The following is a 16,076-nucleotide window of genomic DNA, read 5'->3' on the forward strand; positions in this document are numbered from 1 at the left end:
AACTCTCCCAGACCAGGCTGGTTCACCTGCTGTTTTTCATTCCATCATTTAACTCCAAAGAATTAAGAGCTGCTTTTCTGAAGTGGTCATTACCTCAAACAGAAGACCCACAATGAAGCCTAACAGCTGGAAGGGAAGGGTCTTCAATATGCAACAGACCTTTGTTGTTAAGTACCTCAAGTACCACCTTCTATTTCTCAGCGCGCCCCCCAACCCCCACCCCTGGCAACCAATGTGTTGTGGTTAGCTACAGATAAATGCTCACTGGACTGCAAAGTCAGTTTGTACCAAGGTCGGCAGTTCAAACTCATCAGCGGCTCCTCGGAAACACTATACAAGGTCACTATGAGTCAGAACCAACTGGATGGCACTTAACAAGAATAACCTTTCTGATGGCCACGTCAGGCATGCAGAGTAGAACTGCTCCATAGGGGTTTTCACAAGGCTGTGACCTTTTGGAAGATCCTTAGACCTTTCTTCCAAGCATCACTCTAGTAGTCAACTGTTTAACCATTTGTGCCACTGAGGGACTCAAAATAGTGTAGATGCTTGGGTTTTCTAAGGAAATGAGTTTCCAGAAACTCACTATAACTAAGAAACTACTTGAAGTGGCACAATTGTGGCAGAAGCAATGATAATGAAAATGTAAATATTAATCGTCAATTCAGCCACTTTTGTTTTACCTCTAATTACAAAAATATAGGCGGAACGTTTCACAGTGAATGGGTGAACTAGATTACAATCTAGAGTAGAAGAATGAGGCCTTGGCATGCACATAGGCTGACCAGAAATGGCCTGATATTGCTGTTGTTGTTGTTAAGTGCCATTGTGGCATAAAACATATTGCTTTCCCAGGTTTACATGTCTGTCCTCTCTCTGGGCTGGCTGAGGGAACAAGCTGGAGTTGAGCATTTGACTGCATTTTGTTCTGGTCTAGAAGCTTTTGGAAAACAATGTGGGTTGATTAGAACAACTGATCTTGGGGTACAGAGGAGTAGCTGGACACCTCTTGGTTTACTGCCCAAGGAAGAGGCTCCCACGGTTTTCCTGAATTGCCTGCCTTCTCCCAATAGGGGTTACTCTGGGGGAGTAACTATGAGGACACACAGGAAGCACAACACGGACTCACTGCCCATGGCTTACGGTAATGGAGTCCTGGTGTGGTGCTCTAGGATAAGAACTGGACTCCTACCTGGAAAGTTGGTGGTTCGGTTCAAATCCATCAGTCACATCTTGGAAATCCTATACAGTGTTGCTATGAGTCAGAATCGACTTGACAGCACTTAACAATAACTTCTGGTCCCACAGAAAAGTGTAGTGATTCTGAAACACCTGGTATGACTCCAGTCCTCAGACACTCAGATCTGGGAGTCTCTGTCCAGCAGACTGTGGAGCTGAAACGACTGCAGAGGTGGTTTGGTGCAGAACTCCAGGCCACCAGATGGCCCAGCACTTCCTATCTGTGTAAGACAGGACTCTGTGGTATGGCCAACTCCCTCAACAAATAATAAACCCCACAAGGGCAGGAACCTTCTAGATGCCCTGTGCCTTTCCCTGAAGTGCCTGTATGGTGTGCCAGCTATGATGACTGAGCGGTTTATACTGGACAGCCATGTCACCAGGGGGACCGGACTGCTGCTCTTGGCTCCTGTCCAGTTGGCTCCAACTTAGGATGACTCTGCTGTGGGGCCGTCTTCATGATGGTTGACACACTTCACACTACTGAGTCCTATGTTGTGGCCACTGTAATTTCAAGGACCTTCAACCTAGGAGGTTTCTCTTCCAGCACTGTGTTATTGTTGTTGTGTGCTGTTGAGTTGGTTCCAACTCATAGCAATCCTGTGTCGGGTTTCTGGGGAGTGGCTAGTAGGTTTGAACCACCACCAACAAGGTTTGAACCAGCAACAACAATGCTTTTCCAACAACGCCACAAAAGGACTCCAACACTGTACTGGGCATTTAATGTTGTTGTTTTGATCCACTGACTAATTATCTGAAATAGATCACCAGACCTTTCTTCCTGGTCTGCCTTAGTCTGGAAGCTGCAGTGAAACCTGTCCACCATGGGTGACTATGATGGTATGTGAAATACCGGTGGCATGGCTTCTGGCATCCTAGCGACAGGCCAGTTGCCAGAGTACAATCAACTGATGGAAGAGTGTGTAAAACTAGTACCCCTAAATGCATATCCAAAAAGAAAGCCCTCTGCTTTCCACACTTGGCTAGAAGAATGCTTCTAAGGATGCAATAAAGTGCCCCTGAAGCACACTTACCACATGGCCTGGACAGACACGGGCTTAAAGACGTGCAGTCTCCCTGCTGTGCTCACGCTGAATCCACTGAGATCGAAAAACAGAAGCAGACAGTGTGGTGAGAAATCAGATCATTTCCAGACAACGGAGTACAGGCCCATAGCCCCCCTGGCCACCTCCAGAGAACAAGCTGGTCTCCTGCTGCCTAATGAGGCTCTACAGAGTCAGAGATGGGGTGAGGGCAAGCAAAGATTAGTCCTCAAATCAGAGGCTTGTTTTTAACCCAGCAGCGTGAGTTCTACCAAACACTGAGCCCTGCAGAGTAAGGGACCAGCAGCACGTGAAGAGGTCTCATTTTCCCTCCAAGCCCCACATGTCCCAGCTTCTTTCTTTGATAATTGCCCAGAAAATAATCTGAACTGACAAAAACCAAAAGTGTTCAAAAGAAGTATTTCACCCTAATTTCACCACTTTAACAAATCAAAGTTTCGTTTTTTCCTGCTTCTCATCAATCCTGGAGGGAGTCAGCTACTGGCTGCTGCTGCCTGAGCTGCAGAGCACTGTGGCCTTCTCCCGGGAGCAAACACACTCTGCACCCAGACAGCCCACCGGCCCAGGCCAAGCGGAGTAATTCCTCGGTTGCCTCAGGGTGGCATCTGAGATCTTATAGTAGCTGTTAGTATGTCTCTCCCCAGACACTCCCGCAGACTATGAATGCATGCTAAATATTCCCTGAATATTCATCAGGGAAGTTCCAGGGCTGGCTGGATGAGTTTGTGTCGCTACTCAGAGCGTCTTCACTTGATGCTTTAAGGGAACAATAAATGATTATCATTTACTCTGTTGCTTTTCTTGAACTCTGGCCAGTAGCGGGTCTCCTGCTTTCTTTGATCCTTCATGTAATGTCCAAAGTGTACCTTTTCTTGTGCAGCTGACAGCAAGACAATAGGTTTCTCGTAAGGCTGCTAAAGGTTGACGGTTAGAATCTACCAGCTGCTCTGCAGAAGAAAAGCCTGGCGATCCGCTTCCATAAAGGTGACATCCAGGAAAGCCCTAGGGCACAGTTTTGTGCTATCACCTGGGCTGCCATAAGTCAGGACAGACTTGGCACTAGCTTTGTTTTCGCTGGTGGCAAACACATCATTGGGGTGGTTCTACTGCTAGTGTTAGTCTCAGGGTACCCAGACCCACTTATATCTCGGAGGCGTGTTTGCAGGGATCTTTCGGGAACCCTCCTTACCCGTCTCCATCCAGGTGGATTTTTGTGTCGCTCCACAGTCGGAGCACCATGCCGATGGTGCAGCTTTTACTATGTGGGAGGAAAGAGAAGACATCTGGGGTTAGTGTCTGCTCGTAGTCACACACATCTTCCCTCTCTCCAGCCCACTGTGGGTGACACACTCTACCTGGGACAGGCTGCTGGGCAGGGACCTCCACTACCACCAAGGAGTTCTAGAAGACACGGGGAGGGGACGGCAGCTCAGCAGGGTACTACTCAGTGACCTGTGCTTAGACCCCATGGAGCCACAGACAGTGGGTCTCAGCCGAGCTCAGGGTAAAGAAAGCCACAGGCTGACCTCATGCCACTCCAGGAAAGCCCTTCACACTTGGGGACACACAAGGAAGGTGATGTGGTGGTACAGGGGTTACACTAACACCAATATGGAGGCTAATTTTTGGAAATAAAACCTTTTTTTTTTTGTATCTGTTGTTTTAAAACCCAGCATCACCTGTTTTTGTAGGTGTTTGGGGTTGGTTTTATTTGCCCATCCTAACAGTGAAGAGGAGTCCTGGTGTGGTGGTGCTACAGGCTCCACACTGGTCTGCTATCTACAAGGTCAGCAGTTCAAACCCATCAGCCACTCCTTGGAAACCCTATACAAGGTCAGTATGAATCCTAACCAACTCTATGGCACTTAACAACAGTGAAATGGCACAGGGACATGGGGTGGGAGTGGGGCTCTATCAGAGCGGTGTCCTCATGTTACCATGACAACCCTCTAGGTATTTAGGATAGTGACATCTCAGGAAACACGCCCAGCCCCTTCACCAGGCATCTGGAACTCACATCATGGCTGCCACCACTTCCCAGGTCCTGGGGGAAGAAAGTCCAGCTCCACCTCTCTGAGCCAGATCCCCCCCACTTCCCAACCCCCTAACAGCACCCACAGGGTGGGCTCTTCTCAACCATCTGCCTCTGTCTCAGTTGGGGAATTGGTTTCAGTCATTTACTCTAAGGCAGATTCTCAGATTCTCCATTGTGGTCCTACCCACTGCTGGTGGAAAGGATTGTGTTCTCCTTGCAGAGCTGCAAACTAAAATGTATGCGGACACTGACACAGCTGGCAGGGCTACTGGGCTGTTGGGGGGCTAGACAAAGAGGCAAGAAGGGTACAGAAACCGCTAGAGCTCCGCATGGGCCTGCAGAGAACCCTGGGGCCATGGTGGGTAGGTCTTTTTGGGCACCAACCACTCATGCCTGGGGCTGGTACTGAAGACTCAGGCCCAGCTGGCTCTTGGGTTTGCTAGCTGGAGGCTTTGTTTGAGGAGGCAATGTCAGGAGGGAATGCTCTTAGGTTCAGAGATCAAGCTGTCCAGAGGAAACAAGGCTGGCATCCAGACTGGCCTCCACTAGCCACATCTGTGGTGAAAGGACTGCTGAGGGCAGCTCACCAGGACAGCGAGCAGGGACTTGACCGCTACAACACCATAAACCCCCCACGGCTGTGGTTTTGTGAGTTTCCACTGTTCCTTAGTGACTGCTGTCAGCTGCCGTGGAGTGGGCTCCAAGCAGGTGGCCCTACGGATAAATTAATCACGAAGGGGATAAGCGCAGCCTGACCTCCTTAGTGATTAACAGGGCAGTCTCTACAATAGGTGGGCCTGAGTCTTTCTATATGTGGAAAGCAGAAAAGGAAGGGACAGTTAGGGAAACTGAGTCCTTTTAGAGCAGGTGTGGGGAACCTTTTTTCTGCCAAAATTTACAACAGCATTTGTGGGACATACAAAACTATCAACTTTAAAACCTAGCCTGCTATATTTGGTCACACATTTAATTAACTCACCCCTGTGGAACTGTGGGTTAATGCCCTGGACCGTAAGGTTAATGTGAATCACAAGATTGGTGGTTCAAGCTTATCATCAGCTGTTCCTCGTAAACCTATACAGGGTCTCTATGAGTCGGCACTTAATAACTGTGGTTGCCTTGGCAGGGCCAGACCAAATGATTTCACAAGCCTTATACAGCCTGAGGGCCAGATGTTCCAAACTCTTCCTTTAGAGGAATCATGACCCCTCAAGGATAAAGAGGGTGGGGACTATAGAAAAAACAGCAGCTTCCAAGGCTCCCGTGGCCTGGGGTCACCAAGGGTAAAGAAGCCAGCTGGCTATGACAAGACTCAAGATCCAAGCAGAAGGTGTGTGATGAGGTCCCCTCTGTGGGTGTTACTACAGACTGCAAAACAGTAACACTGAGAGATTAGCATCACACACGCAAGAAAGGACTCAGCGGCAGTGTTCTAACTCTTATAAGACCCCAGCCTGGTTCATGAGCTTGTTTTGCAGGAATGCAGAACTGCTGGCCCTACTGATAAGCAACTCCCTAGTCTGAGCTTGTTTTTCAGGAATGGAGAGCAGCTGGCTTCACTGATGAGCAACTCCCTACACTTTGCCCAAAGATGACCTCCCGGAGGCAATGGACAACCTCTCTAATCACCTCCTAATGTCCTGATATGGGGGCTGCAGGATAATGCACAGAACTACAAGGTCAGTTTGAACCACAAGGTTGGCAATTCAAACACACCAGCTGCTCTTCGGAAACCCTAGACAGGGTAGCTATGAGTTGGAACTGATTTGATGGCACAACAATATTCTGTGATGCTCACCCAGATGGACAGTACCTTCAGTCACCTCCCAATATCCTGTATATTAACCTAGAGGGCACTATCAGGTACGCTGTAATACTGCCTTCCATACCACCTGGCTGAAACACTGCTTTTGTCTTCCCTCTTGGTGGTGGTGGTGGTTATGTGCCGCAGAGTCTGTTCCGACTCATAGCGACCCTGTACAGGGTTTCTGAGGCTGTAAATCTTTATGGGAGCAGAAAGCCTCATCTGTCTCCCACGAAACAGCTGGCAGTTTTGAATTGCTGACCTTGTGGTTCGCAGCCCGATTCGTAACCACTACACTACCAGAGCTCCTTTAGGGACCCAGTAAAATTCCGAAACATCTGACCCTCAGGGCCAGTGCTACTCTCTGGTGTTAGGCCTCTTTTCTCCCTTGGAAAGTGTATAGAGCTCTCTTCTCTGAATTCTTTCACACCCAGCATCTCTGGCCCAATCTAACACAGCACAGAAAATGTCCCCCATCCAAGATGGCCGCTCCTGGGTGCAGACAGAAAACTCTGGAAACTAGCTAGGCACCTGCGGTAGTCATTCTGATGCTGTCTCCTCTAACACCACACGTGTAATCACTCTCACAGGAACCCACTGAAGTTGTCCTTTAGGGGGCAATGGTCACTTCTCTCTATTTTTGGAACAGGGAAATGAAACCTCATGGCAGGAATTTAGAAAAACAAGCTCATACTGCTCTCTACAGGCCAAAGGCTTCTGGTGAGGACCAGGACATTGTCTCTGAGCCAGAGGTGAACACGAGTGTGTCCCGGGGTGGCTGGGAGCTACAGGACACCCAGGCCCCACTGTCCTTAGCACCCTGGGCTCAGATGGCAGCTGCTGCAGGGCTAACAGTAGGAAGATCCCTTTGTCCCCTTGGGTCCCCATCCTCTAACCTCAGGGCCCAGCACTGGTCTTGGGTGTGTGCCTGTGGCAGAGTGTGGTTCCAGCTCAGAAAACTGAGGGAGCAGAGCATGTGCCGTGGGGCAGGAGGAGGGGTTGCAGCAGAGGAAGGAAAGGGGATGTTAGTGTGGGTGGTAATGAGCACCCAGCCCTACTGACCCATCTGCCTGCAGAGTGAACTTAGGGTCCACATGTGTGTTTCCACACCGTGTTCATGAGCTCATGATTGCAACCCTGTGAGACGATAAGCCTCCAACGTTAGCTCCTGATGCCACCCACAGCCCCTGGCAGCATGGAAGAGCGAGAAGTACACACAGGCTCCACCTATGAGTGAATGAATGAATGACTGCAAGCAGGAGGGAGAGGCCGTAGCTGAGAGAGCTCCGGGCGGCACATGAGGAGCTACAGCCCTGCTGCATACTAGGCTGACCTTGGTGGAATCACTTCAACCTCAGGAGCTTCTGTTTTCTCCTGGGTAAAACATGAGTGAGTGATACCTACTCCCAGAGGGAGGGGCTGGGTGGCATAGGTTTAACTGGCTAAAACAAGTTGAAGGTTTGAGACACCCAGGAAAGTTCCCAAATCAAAGGCCTAGCGATCTGCTTCAGAAAAACCAGCCCCAGGAAACCCTTCTGGCATGGATTGAACTGTGTTTCCCGCCTCCAAAGTATGTGTCAGTTTGGCTGGGCCACGATTAGCAGGGATTTGGCAGTTATGTAATGATGTAACGTGGCAGTTATGTGATAATGATCCCCTCCATGAGGTGGTCTGATATGATAAACCAGTAAGAGGATTAAAACACCCTGAGTGAACCCTTAGGACTCCTGGTGTGGCGCTGTATGGTCAGCTCTGGACTGTGAACCACAAGGTTGGCAGTTCAAACCCACCAGCTGCTCCTTGGAAATCCTATACAGGGCCACTATCAGTCGGGACCAACTTGACAGCACTTAACAACAGCAGCTTGCGTAGTGGGTTACGCATTGGGCTGCTAACTGCAAGGTCAGAAGTTTGAACTAACCAGATGTTCAGTGGGAGAAAAGAGAAGACTTTCTGCTACTGCAAAGATTTACAGCTACATAGGGTCACTATGAATGGGTTTGGTTTAGGTTTGTTTTATTGTTTTTCTTCCAATACTCTTGGTCCCATCTCATACAGGAGTATGTCCTGCAACAGTTTTTATCTTACAAGAGATAAAAGGAGAGGGAAGTGAACAGAGATCAGAGGGACCTACTACCACCAGGAAAGAAGAACCCGAGTGGAGTGTGTTCTTTGGCCCTGGGGCCCCTGCACTGGGAAGCTCCTAGATCCAGGGAATGATGGCCGCCGAGACACATGAAGATCTCCTAGGAATTCTGGGCCTGCAGGTGCTGGAAGGAGACAAGGACCTCTCCCCAGAGGCAGGGCTCTGAATTCAGACTTCTAGCTTCCCTGGAACCCTGGTCATGTAGCGGGTTACATGTGAGCTGCTAACCACAAGGTCAGCAGTTCAAATTCATTAGTAGCTTCGAGGGAGAAAGATGAGGCTTTCTGCTTCCATAAAGATTTATAGTCTTGGACACCCTATATAAGATTGCTATGAGTTGTAACCGACTTCATGTCACACAATTACCACCACAGCCTTCTAAACATGAGGATACATTTCTATTTGCTAAGTCATCCCCTTGTGGGTTTTCTGTTAGAGCAGCGCTAGCAGACACTGACGGAGCCAAGTTCTGCCCCGACCATTAGGGGATGCCATGAGTTGGAATCAACTCAACAGCAACTGGTACAACTGGTACCCTAGAAGGCACTTCAGGAATTAAGTGAGATTTTTTAAAAAAATGTTTTATTGTGAATTATGTGATAGTTTATATGGGAAAACATTAGTTTTACATTCATTCTATCATATATCGTCTCATTGTAAGTGAGATGTTTTCACAGGCAGTTTGCAAACAATAATGTGCTCTTCAGTGTAAGTAAGAGAGAGGAAGATAGAAGAGCCAGACTTTGTGAAATTTCAGAAGACAGAATCTAGATGAGCACATTCTACAGGGAGGCAGGTTTTGGTTCAGAGTCAGAAGGCAGTATTAGGAGAGGACCATGTTGGGTAGAGGAAGTTCCTGTCCCTGCAGGCACTCAGAAAGACTGGGAAGCCATTTAAAAAGCAAATAGAATCTCACGTTACACACTTTACTACTTTAAGAATCTAGGCATCAAGGGCTCTGGCTATTTCTGAATGTGTGTGGCCCGACAGTGCCCCCATAGGAAGGACTGAGCCCTGGGGAGAGCCCTAGATAAAGCACCATTCTTTCAGGTCTCCAAGTTCTTCAGAGCTCACATCCAAAGGGGTTATGTTACAGATTCTCCTAGAGCAGTGGGGTTGTTGTTAAGTGCCGTTGAGTAGATTTCGACCCATAGCGACCCTGTATAGGATTTCCAAGGAGCAGCTGGTGAGCTTGAACCACTGACCTTGCAGTTCAAATGACTTTGCAGCCTGATGCATTAGCAGACAGCGCCACACCAGGATTCCAGAGTGGGAAACCTTTTTTTTTTCTGTCAAAATTTATAATTATCATTCACGGGCCATATAAAATTATCAACTTAAAAATTAGCATGATATATCAAGAACATAATACATGAAGAAAGCAAAAAGTCATTAAGAAAACAAGAAAGACGGAAAAGGTCAAAATGGATGTCAGAAGAGACACTGAAACTTGCTCTCCAACATAGAGATGCTAAAGCAAATGGAAGAAATGAGGAGGTCCAAGAGCTGAATAGAAAATTTCAAAGATCAGCTTGAGAATATAAAGCCAAATATTACAACAAAATGTGCAAATATGTGGAGGCAAAAAACCAAAAAGGAAGAACACGCTCAGCACTTGTCAAGCTGGGGGATCTGAAGAAAAAATTTAAGCCTAGACTTTCATTACTGAAAGATTCGCTGGGTAAACTACTGAGTGATGCAGAAAGCATCAGGAGAAGATGGAAGGAATACACAGAGTCATGGTACCAAAAGGAAATGGGTCATGTGAACCGTTTCAAGAGGTAGCATATGATCAAGAGCCAATGATACTCAGGGAGGAAGTCCAAGATGCATTGAAGAAATTGGCAAAGAACAAGGCACCAGGAATTGATGGAATAAAAATAGAAATCGTTCAAGAAAGTGAGGCTGCACAGGAGGCACTCACTCATCTCTGCCAAGAAATTTGGAAGACAACTATCCAGCTGACTGATTGGAAGAGATCTGTATTTGTGCCCATTCCAAAGAGAGGTGACCCAACAGAATGCAGAAATCATCGGACAATCCCTTTGATATCCCATGCAAGTAAAGTTTTACTAAAGGTAATACAGAAACGGCTGCAAAGCATACATTGACAGAGAACTTCCAGAGGTTCAAGCCAGATTCAGGAGAGGCTGTGGAATGAGGGATATCATTGCTTATGTCCAATGGATCTTGGCTGAAAGCAGAGAATATCAGAAAGATGTTTACCTGTGCTTTACTGACTACGCAAAGGCTTTCGATTGTGTGGATCATGACAAGCTATGGACAACTTTGCGAAGTATGAGTATTCCAGAACGTTTAATTGTGCTCATGAGGAACCTGGACCTGGACCAAGAGGCAGTTGTTCGAATAGAACATGGGAACACTGAATGGTTTAAAATTAAGAAAGGTGTGTGACAGGGTTGTATTCTTTCACCTTACTTATTCAACCTGTATGCTGAGCAAATAATCCGAGAAGCTGGGTTATATGAAATAAAACATGGCATCAGGATTGGAGGAAGACTCATTAACAACCTATGATATGCAGATGATACAACTTTGCTTGCTGAAAGTGAAGAGGACTTAAAACGTTTACTGATGAAGACCAAAGAGCACAGTCTTCGGTATGGATTACAGCTCAATGTAAAGAAAACAAAAATCCTCACCACTGGACCAATAAACAACATTCTTATCAATGGAGAAAAGACTGAAGTTGTCAAGGACTTCATTCTCTTGAATCAACTACCAACACTCACAGAAGCAGCAGTTAAGAGATCAAACGACATAATGCATTAGGTAAATCTGCTGCATAAGACCTTTTGAAAGCGCTGGAGAGCAAAAATGTCAGCTGGACTGACCCAAGCCACGGTATTGTCAATAACCTCATATGCATGTGAAAGCTAGACAGTGAATAAGGAAAACCATAGAAGAACTGAAGCTTTTGAGTTATGGTGTTGGAGGAGAATATTGAAAGTGCCATGGGCTGCCAAAAGAACCAACAGATTTATGTTGGAAGAAGTGCAGCCAGAGTGCTCCTTGGAAGCCAAGATGGCCAAGCTTTGTCTTTCATACTTTGGACATATTGTCAGGAGGGACCAGTCACTGGAGAAGGACATCATGTTTGGTAAGGTGAAGGGTCAGAGAAAAAGAGGAAGACCCCCAATGAGATGGATTGGCCAAGTGGCAGCATTGATGGACTGAAGTGTGGCAACAGTAGTGAGGTTGGTCCAGGATCGGGCAATGGTCGCTATGAGTCGGTACTGACTCGATGGCACCTAACAACAGCAACATATTTGGTCAAACATTTTATTAACTCGCCCCTAATGTGATAGCTGGAACTGCAGTTGCCTTGGAAGGCCCAGACCAAATATTTCCAGGGCCTTATGCAGCCCCGAGGGATGCCTGGTGTGGTGCTGTGGGTTAATGTGCCAGACTACAAAGCCGTTTGAACTGCAAGGTCGGTGGTTCAAGAACACCTGCTGCTCCTTGGAAACCTGATACAAGGTCGCTATGGATCAGAACGATGCGATGGCACTTAACAACAACAATAAACACACATCCCTGAACTTATACATCCCACAGGCCAGATGTCCTCACTCTGTTATAGACCCTTGCAGATTTCAGAACAAGCCCAAGGCCACACGATGCTGAGCAAGCCCTACCTCCCTATATGTACGGCAGGAACGTTTCTCATTGTGCTATTGTATGCTGGGGAAAACACCTAGAGAGAGATGCCTGCTTTTCTTGAAGTTGGGTTCCTTTTCCTTTTATTCACTGGCACCTGGTTTTCAGCAGTTGCCAGCTCTCTTTCAGTTACCAGCTGAGTTACGGCTTCCGTGGCTTTGCTTTGTTCTTTTGTTGCTGCCATCTCCCTGCTCTGCTCCTAACCCTGAACTTGCCCAATTGCTCACTGGTCCTGCACAGCATCGATGTAAGGGCCTTTGACACACCCTCTCTTCTCCCTCCCTCTTGTGTTCCCACTCAGCCCCCACTTCTGGCCATCACTCAGCATGTCACCCAGGACTCCTACTCCAAGTATGGGGTGGCTACGGTTGCCTTCCTCACTCAGCTTATAGGCTCTCTGAGGTCAAGAACAGTGTGTGTTATTGCTCCTTTGTTTACCTGGGCCATGTCTATTGCCTCATACGCTGGGGAATGCAAATAAATTGTTTGCTTAATGAATGAAGTAGGCAAATGGCAAAGTATAATGGAAGCCTGCTTTGATCTAGTTTTAACAGATCCAGGCTTTGAAATGATATCATACACATTGATTCATCCTGGATGAGATGCGTTGTTCACCCTTATTCCACATACACAGTGGTCAATGATGTAACTCACTTGACCTCCAGGCAGTCACTGGGAAATGCCAAGCCTCTCTCAGAGCACCTAACAAAGGGTCTGATAACAAGAACTTGGGAGTCTGTCTTCCTTCTGTAGTGCCGCTATAAGACAAATACCACAAAGTGGATGGCTTTCACAAACACGTTTGTTTTCTCACAGTTTAGGAGGTTAGAAGTCTGGACTCAGGGCACTGGCTCTCTGTGGGCTCTAGGGGAAGGTCCTGGTCTCTTCAGATGGTTTCCTGGCTCCTTGGTGATCTCCATGTGGCTAGGCATCTGGCTTCACCCATCTTTACTTCTTTAATCTGCTGCTTTCAGGTTTTGTTAAGAGATGGACTCAAAACACACCCTACATCAACCCTGCCCCACAAACATAACAAAGACAACCCATTCCTGAATGGGATGTTAACAACAAGCCTAGAGGTTAGGATTTACAACCCGTATTTTTGGGGAACACAATTCAATCCATAAGAGAATGCATGGATTACTAATATCGGGCTAAGCACTTGACACAGAGTCTACCATTCACTCGTATTGCTGGAGTACCCTACGTTAAATCTCTAACAATTGTCTAACTTTTCCAGAGGCTGGGTCTAGTACAGCACCTGACACACAAGAGTGGGCTTGGCGGATCCTCCACATCTGGTGCCATGGTTACCCCTGCCATCTTCTGCAGGGCTGGGCCCATGGAGACCTTTTTCCAGTAGCAATTCTAGTTCCATCCACTATGGACTGAATTGAGTTGCTATGTAGTGGTTATGAACTGGGCTGTGAACCGCAAGGTCAGCAGTTTGAAACTACCAGCTGTTTTGCGGGAGAAAGATGAGGCATTCTGTTCCTGTAAAGATTTACAGCCTCGGAAACCCTGTACAGGGTCGCTATGAGTCAGAATCGACTCCACAGCACATAACAACAACAACAACAACCCCAACAAAGGAGCCCTGCAGGTGGAGTGAGTTACGTGTTGGGCTGTTAACGTTAAGGTCAGCAGTTTGAATCCACTGGCTGCTCTGCTGGCAAAGATAAGGCTTTCTGCTCTCATAAAGATTTACAGCCTTCAAAACCCTATCCAGGGTTGCTATGAGTCAGAACTGACTCAACGGTACCCATAAACATCCACCCCACCAAAAAACGCATATTGATGTCCTGGCCCTTGTTCTCATGGATCTGATCCTGTTTGGAAATAGGGGGTTTCCTTTGTTATGTTCATGAGTCCACACCAGAATGGAGTGGGACCTAAAATGAATCACTTCTGAGTTCTAAAAAGAGCAGAAAAACACAGGGTCACACGCACACAAGAGGGAGGGTGATGTCATACAACAAAAGACATGCACAACTGGTACCTCTACCAGCCCAGCTCCTAACCTCAGGGTCAGCAGTTAGAAACTACAAGCCGTTCTGTGGGAGAAAGATGAGGCTTTCTGCTCCCCTCGGAAACCTTAGAAGGGTTGCTATGGGTTGGAACCAACTCAACGGCACTTAACAACAACAACAACTAGAAGCTGAAATAGACAAAGAACACCCCTCCCCCCTGGGGGCCACAACCTAGATGCAACTTCTAGATGTCTGAACTGTGAGAAAAAGCCTATTGCTACTCTTTAACGTCGCCCATTTGTGCTCTTCTCTCTAACAGCAGCACTAACTAAGACCCCATCACAGATGGGCTCCTCCCATTAGACTCACCTTTCCTTACTGGAAAAGTCGACTCCCAGCAGGATACTCTCTTCTGTGTCCTGGCGTCCGCTGCTGTCCACCACCACCATGTACCGGATGCGGTCTGCCCAAGCGCTCTCTAGGCGCACGGCCTAGACCGGGAGAAGACAGTATGGTCAGCCTTTCAAGGATGTGCCCCCCACATCCTTTGCCAAACCATAAGCAAGGAGCTTTGTTTTCTACCTATTCCTACTGGGAGTTTAGGAACTGAGATGCAATTCTTTTTCTTTTTTTTTTTTTTCGTTTTTTAATGTTTTATTGTTGAGATGCAATTCTTGAGAACAAAACCATGGCTCATTTAGATCCCTGGCACCAAGACCAGTGACTGGTCAAAGTGAATGAACAAATGAAGTTCAGAAAGTGAAGATTCTGATTCAATCCAGGTGAACAGAAAGGTCTTATGCAGTCCCCCACATGCCTGTTTGGAAACTAGGCCTCTGGGATTTCAAATACCAGCAGGGTCACCCATGGGGGAGAGGTTTCAACAGAGTTTCCTGACTAAACAGACTAGGAAGAAAGGTCTGGGGGGTCTACACCCCAAAATCAGCTAACAAACCCTATGGATCACAAGAGCACACCGCCCCATTGCAGGTGCTGGTACGGGTCTCATTTCATTCTATTATATGTAAGAGAATCATGGGTTGGTGCCACCTCAACAACCACCAACAACAACAATGGCGAGACCCAACACGTTCCTTCAACAGCCCTGTGGGTTACTGAGGAGCCAACCTGGATTGAGCTTTTGTGAATAATTTGGGAGATTGGTTCCTGATTCCCACCTATGGTTCATGAATGATTTCCACCCAAATCTCCCAATTCAAACTTCGCACTTGCCCCTCTCTTCTTCTTCTTCTTTTTTTTTTTTTTTTTAATGTTTTATTGTGAATTATGTAATAGTTTACATGGGAGAACATTAGTTTTACATTCATCCTGTCGCATATCATTTCATCGCTATGGTTACAATTCCCTCCATTCTCACTCATCTCTTCTTACCAGCTTGATTCTGTCTTCACAACGCAGAAGGTTGATCATCACTTGAAGGTGTTGGGGCAAGTCACCTGTTGGACCAAAAGAGAAAGAGTGAAAAGTTTACTCACCTACTTTCCGACAAGAGGACCTGGGACAGGACTTAGAAGTGAAAACATCTCTGCTTACATCACTGGAGAAGCATCCCCAAATGTACCCTTGCCAGTTTTCTTGCCTCAGTCCTGAATATTATCCGAAAAAGGCAAAGATGTGGCTTATGACTGTGCTGTGACGCATTGTTTCCATTTTCTGAAATAGTGACAATATGGATTTTTTCTTTTTAAAACATAAAATTTGGAGGAGCCAGATAAGCCACCTCATCCAAGCAAGCTTGGCTTTCAGGGTGGGGTAGCAGGTGGCAGATACATTGCTGGACTAAGGGAGAACTAGAAATGAGTCTGAGAAGGCTCCCTGAATGGGACAAATGATTAAGTGCTGGATTACTAGCGGACATACTAGTATTCTGACACACACACCCTCCCAGGCACCTCGGAAGACAAGCCTAGTGATCTGCTTCTGCAAGGTCACAGCCTTGAAAACCTTATGGAGTACAATTCTACCCTGCATACATGATGGGGTGCAGTGAATTATTTAGTCTATTCTAGCCATAGTCTTTGTAAATTCTCTCAAAACAACTTTTTTCCTGATGGGTCTGGGCAAGTGAAGATGGGGGGAGAGGCTGAAGAATTATATAGTTCATTTGTGGGTGACT

At 47.0% G+C, this 16,076-nt stretch overlaps 1 protein-coding gene across 1 annotated transcript in view; it reads right to left on the reverse strand.

The window, feature by feature from the left end:
- The window catches only part of SSH1 (slingshot protein phosphatase 1), a 70,851-nt gene that overhangs the window by 21,971 nt on the left and 32,804 nt on the right, over window positions 1-16,076 (reverse strand). Inside the window, exons 5-8 of the mRNA XM_006870502.1 lie at window positions 15,332-15,396; window positions 14,309-14,430; window positions 3,493-3,561; window positions 2,274-2,339 (exon numbers count right to left, since the gene is read on the reverse strand). Of these exons, the coding sequence (XP_006870564.1) occupies window positions 2,274-2,339; window positions 3,493-3,561; window positions 14,309-14,430; window positions 15,332-15,396 (322 nt within the window). The remainder of the gene's footprint in view (window positions 1-2,273; window positions 2,340-3,492; window positions 3,562-14,308; window positions 14,431-15,331; window positions 15,397-16,076) is intronic.

Source organism: Chrysochloris asiatica, unplaced genomic scaffold, assembly GCF_000296735.1.
Source record: "Chrysochloris asiatica unplaced genomic scaffold, ChrAsi1.0 scaffold00142, whole genome shotgun sequence".
Taxonomy (NCBI): domain Eukaryota; kingdom Metazoa; phylum Chordata; class Mammalia; order Afrosoricida; family Chrysochloridae; genus Chrysochloris; species Chrysochloris asiatica.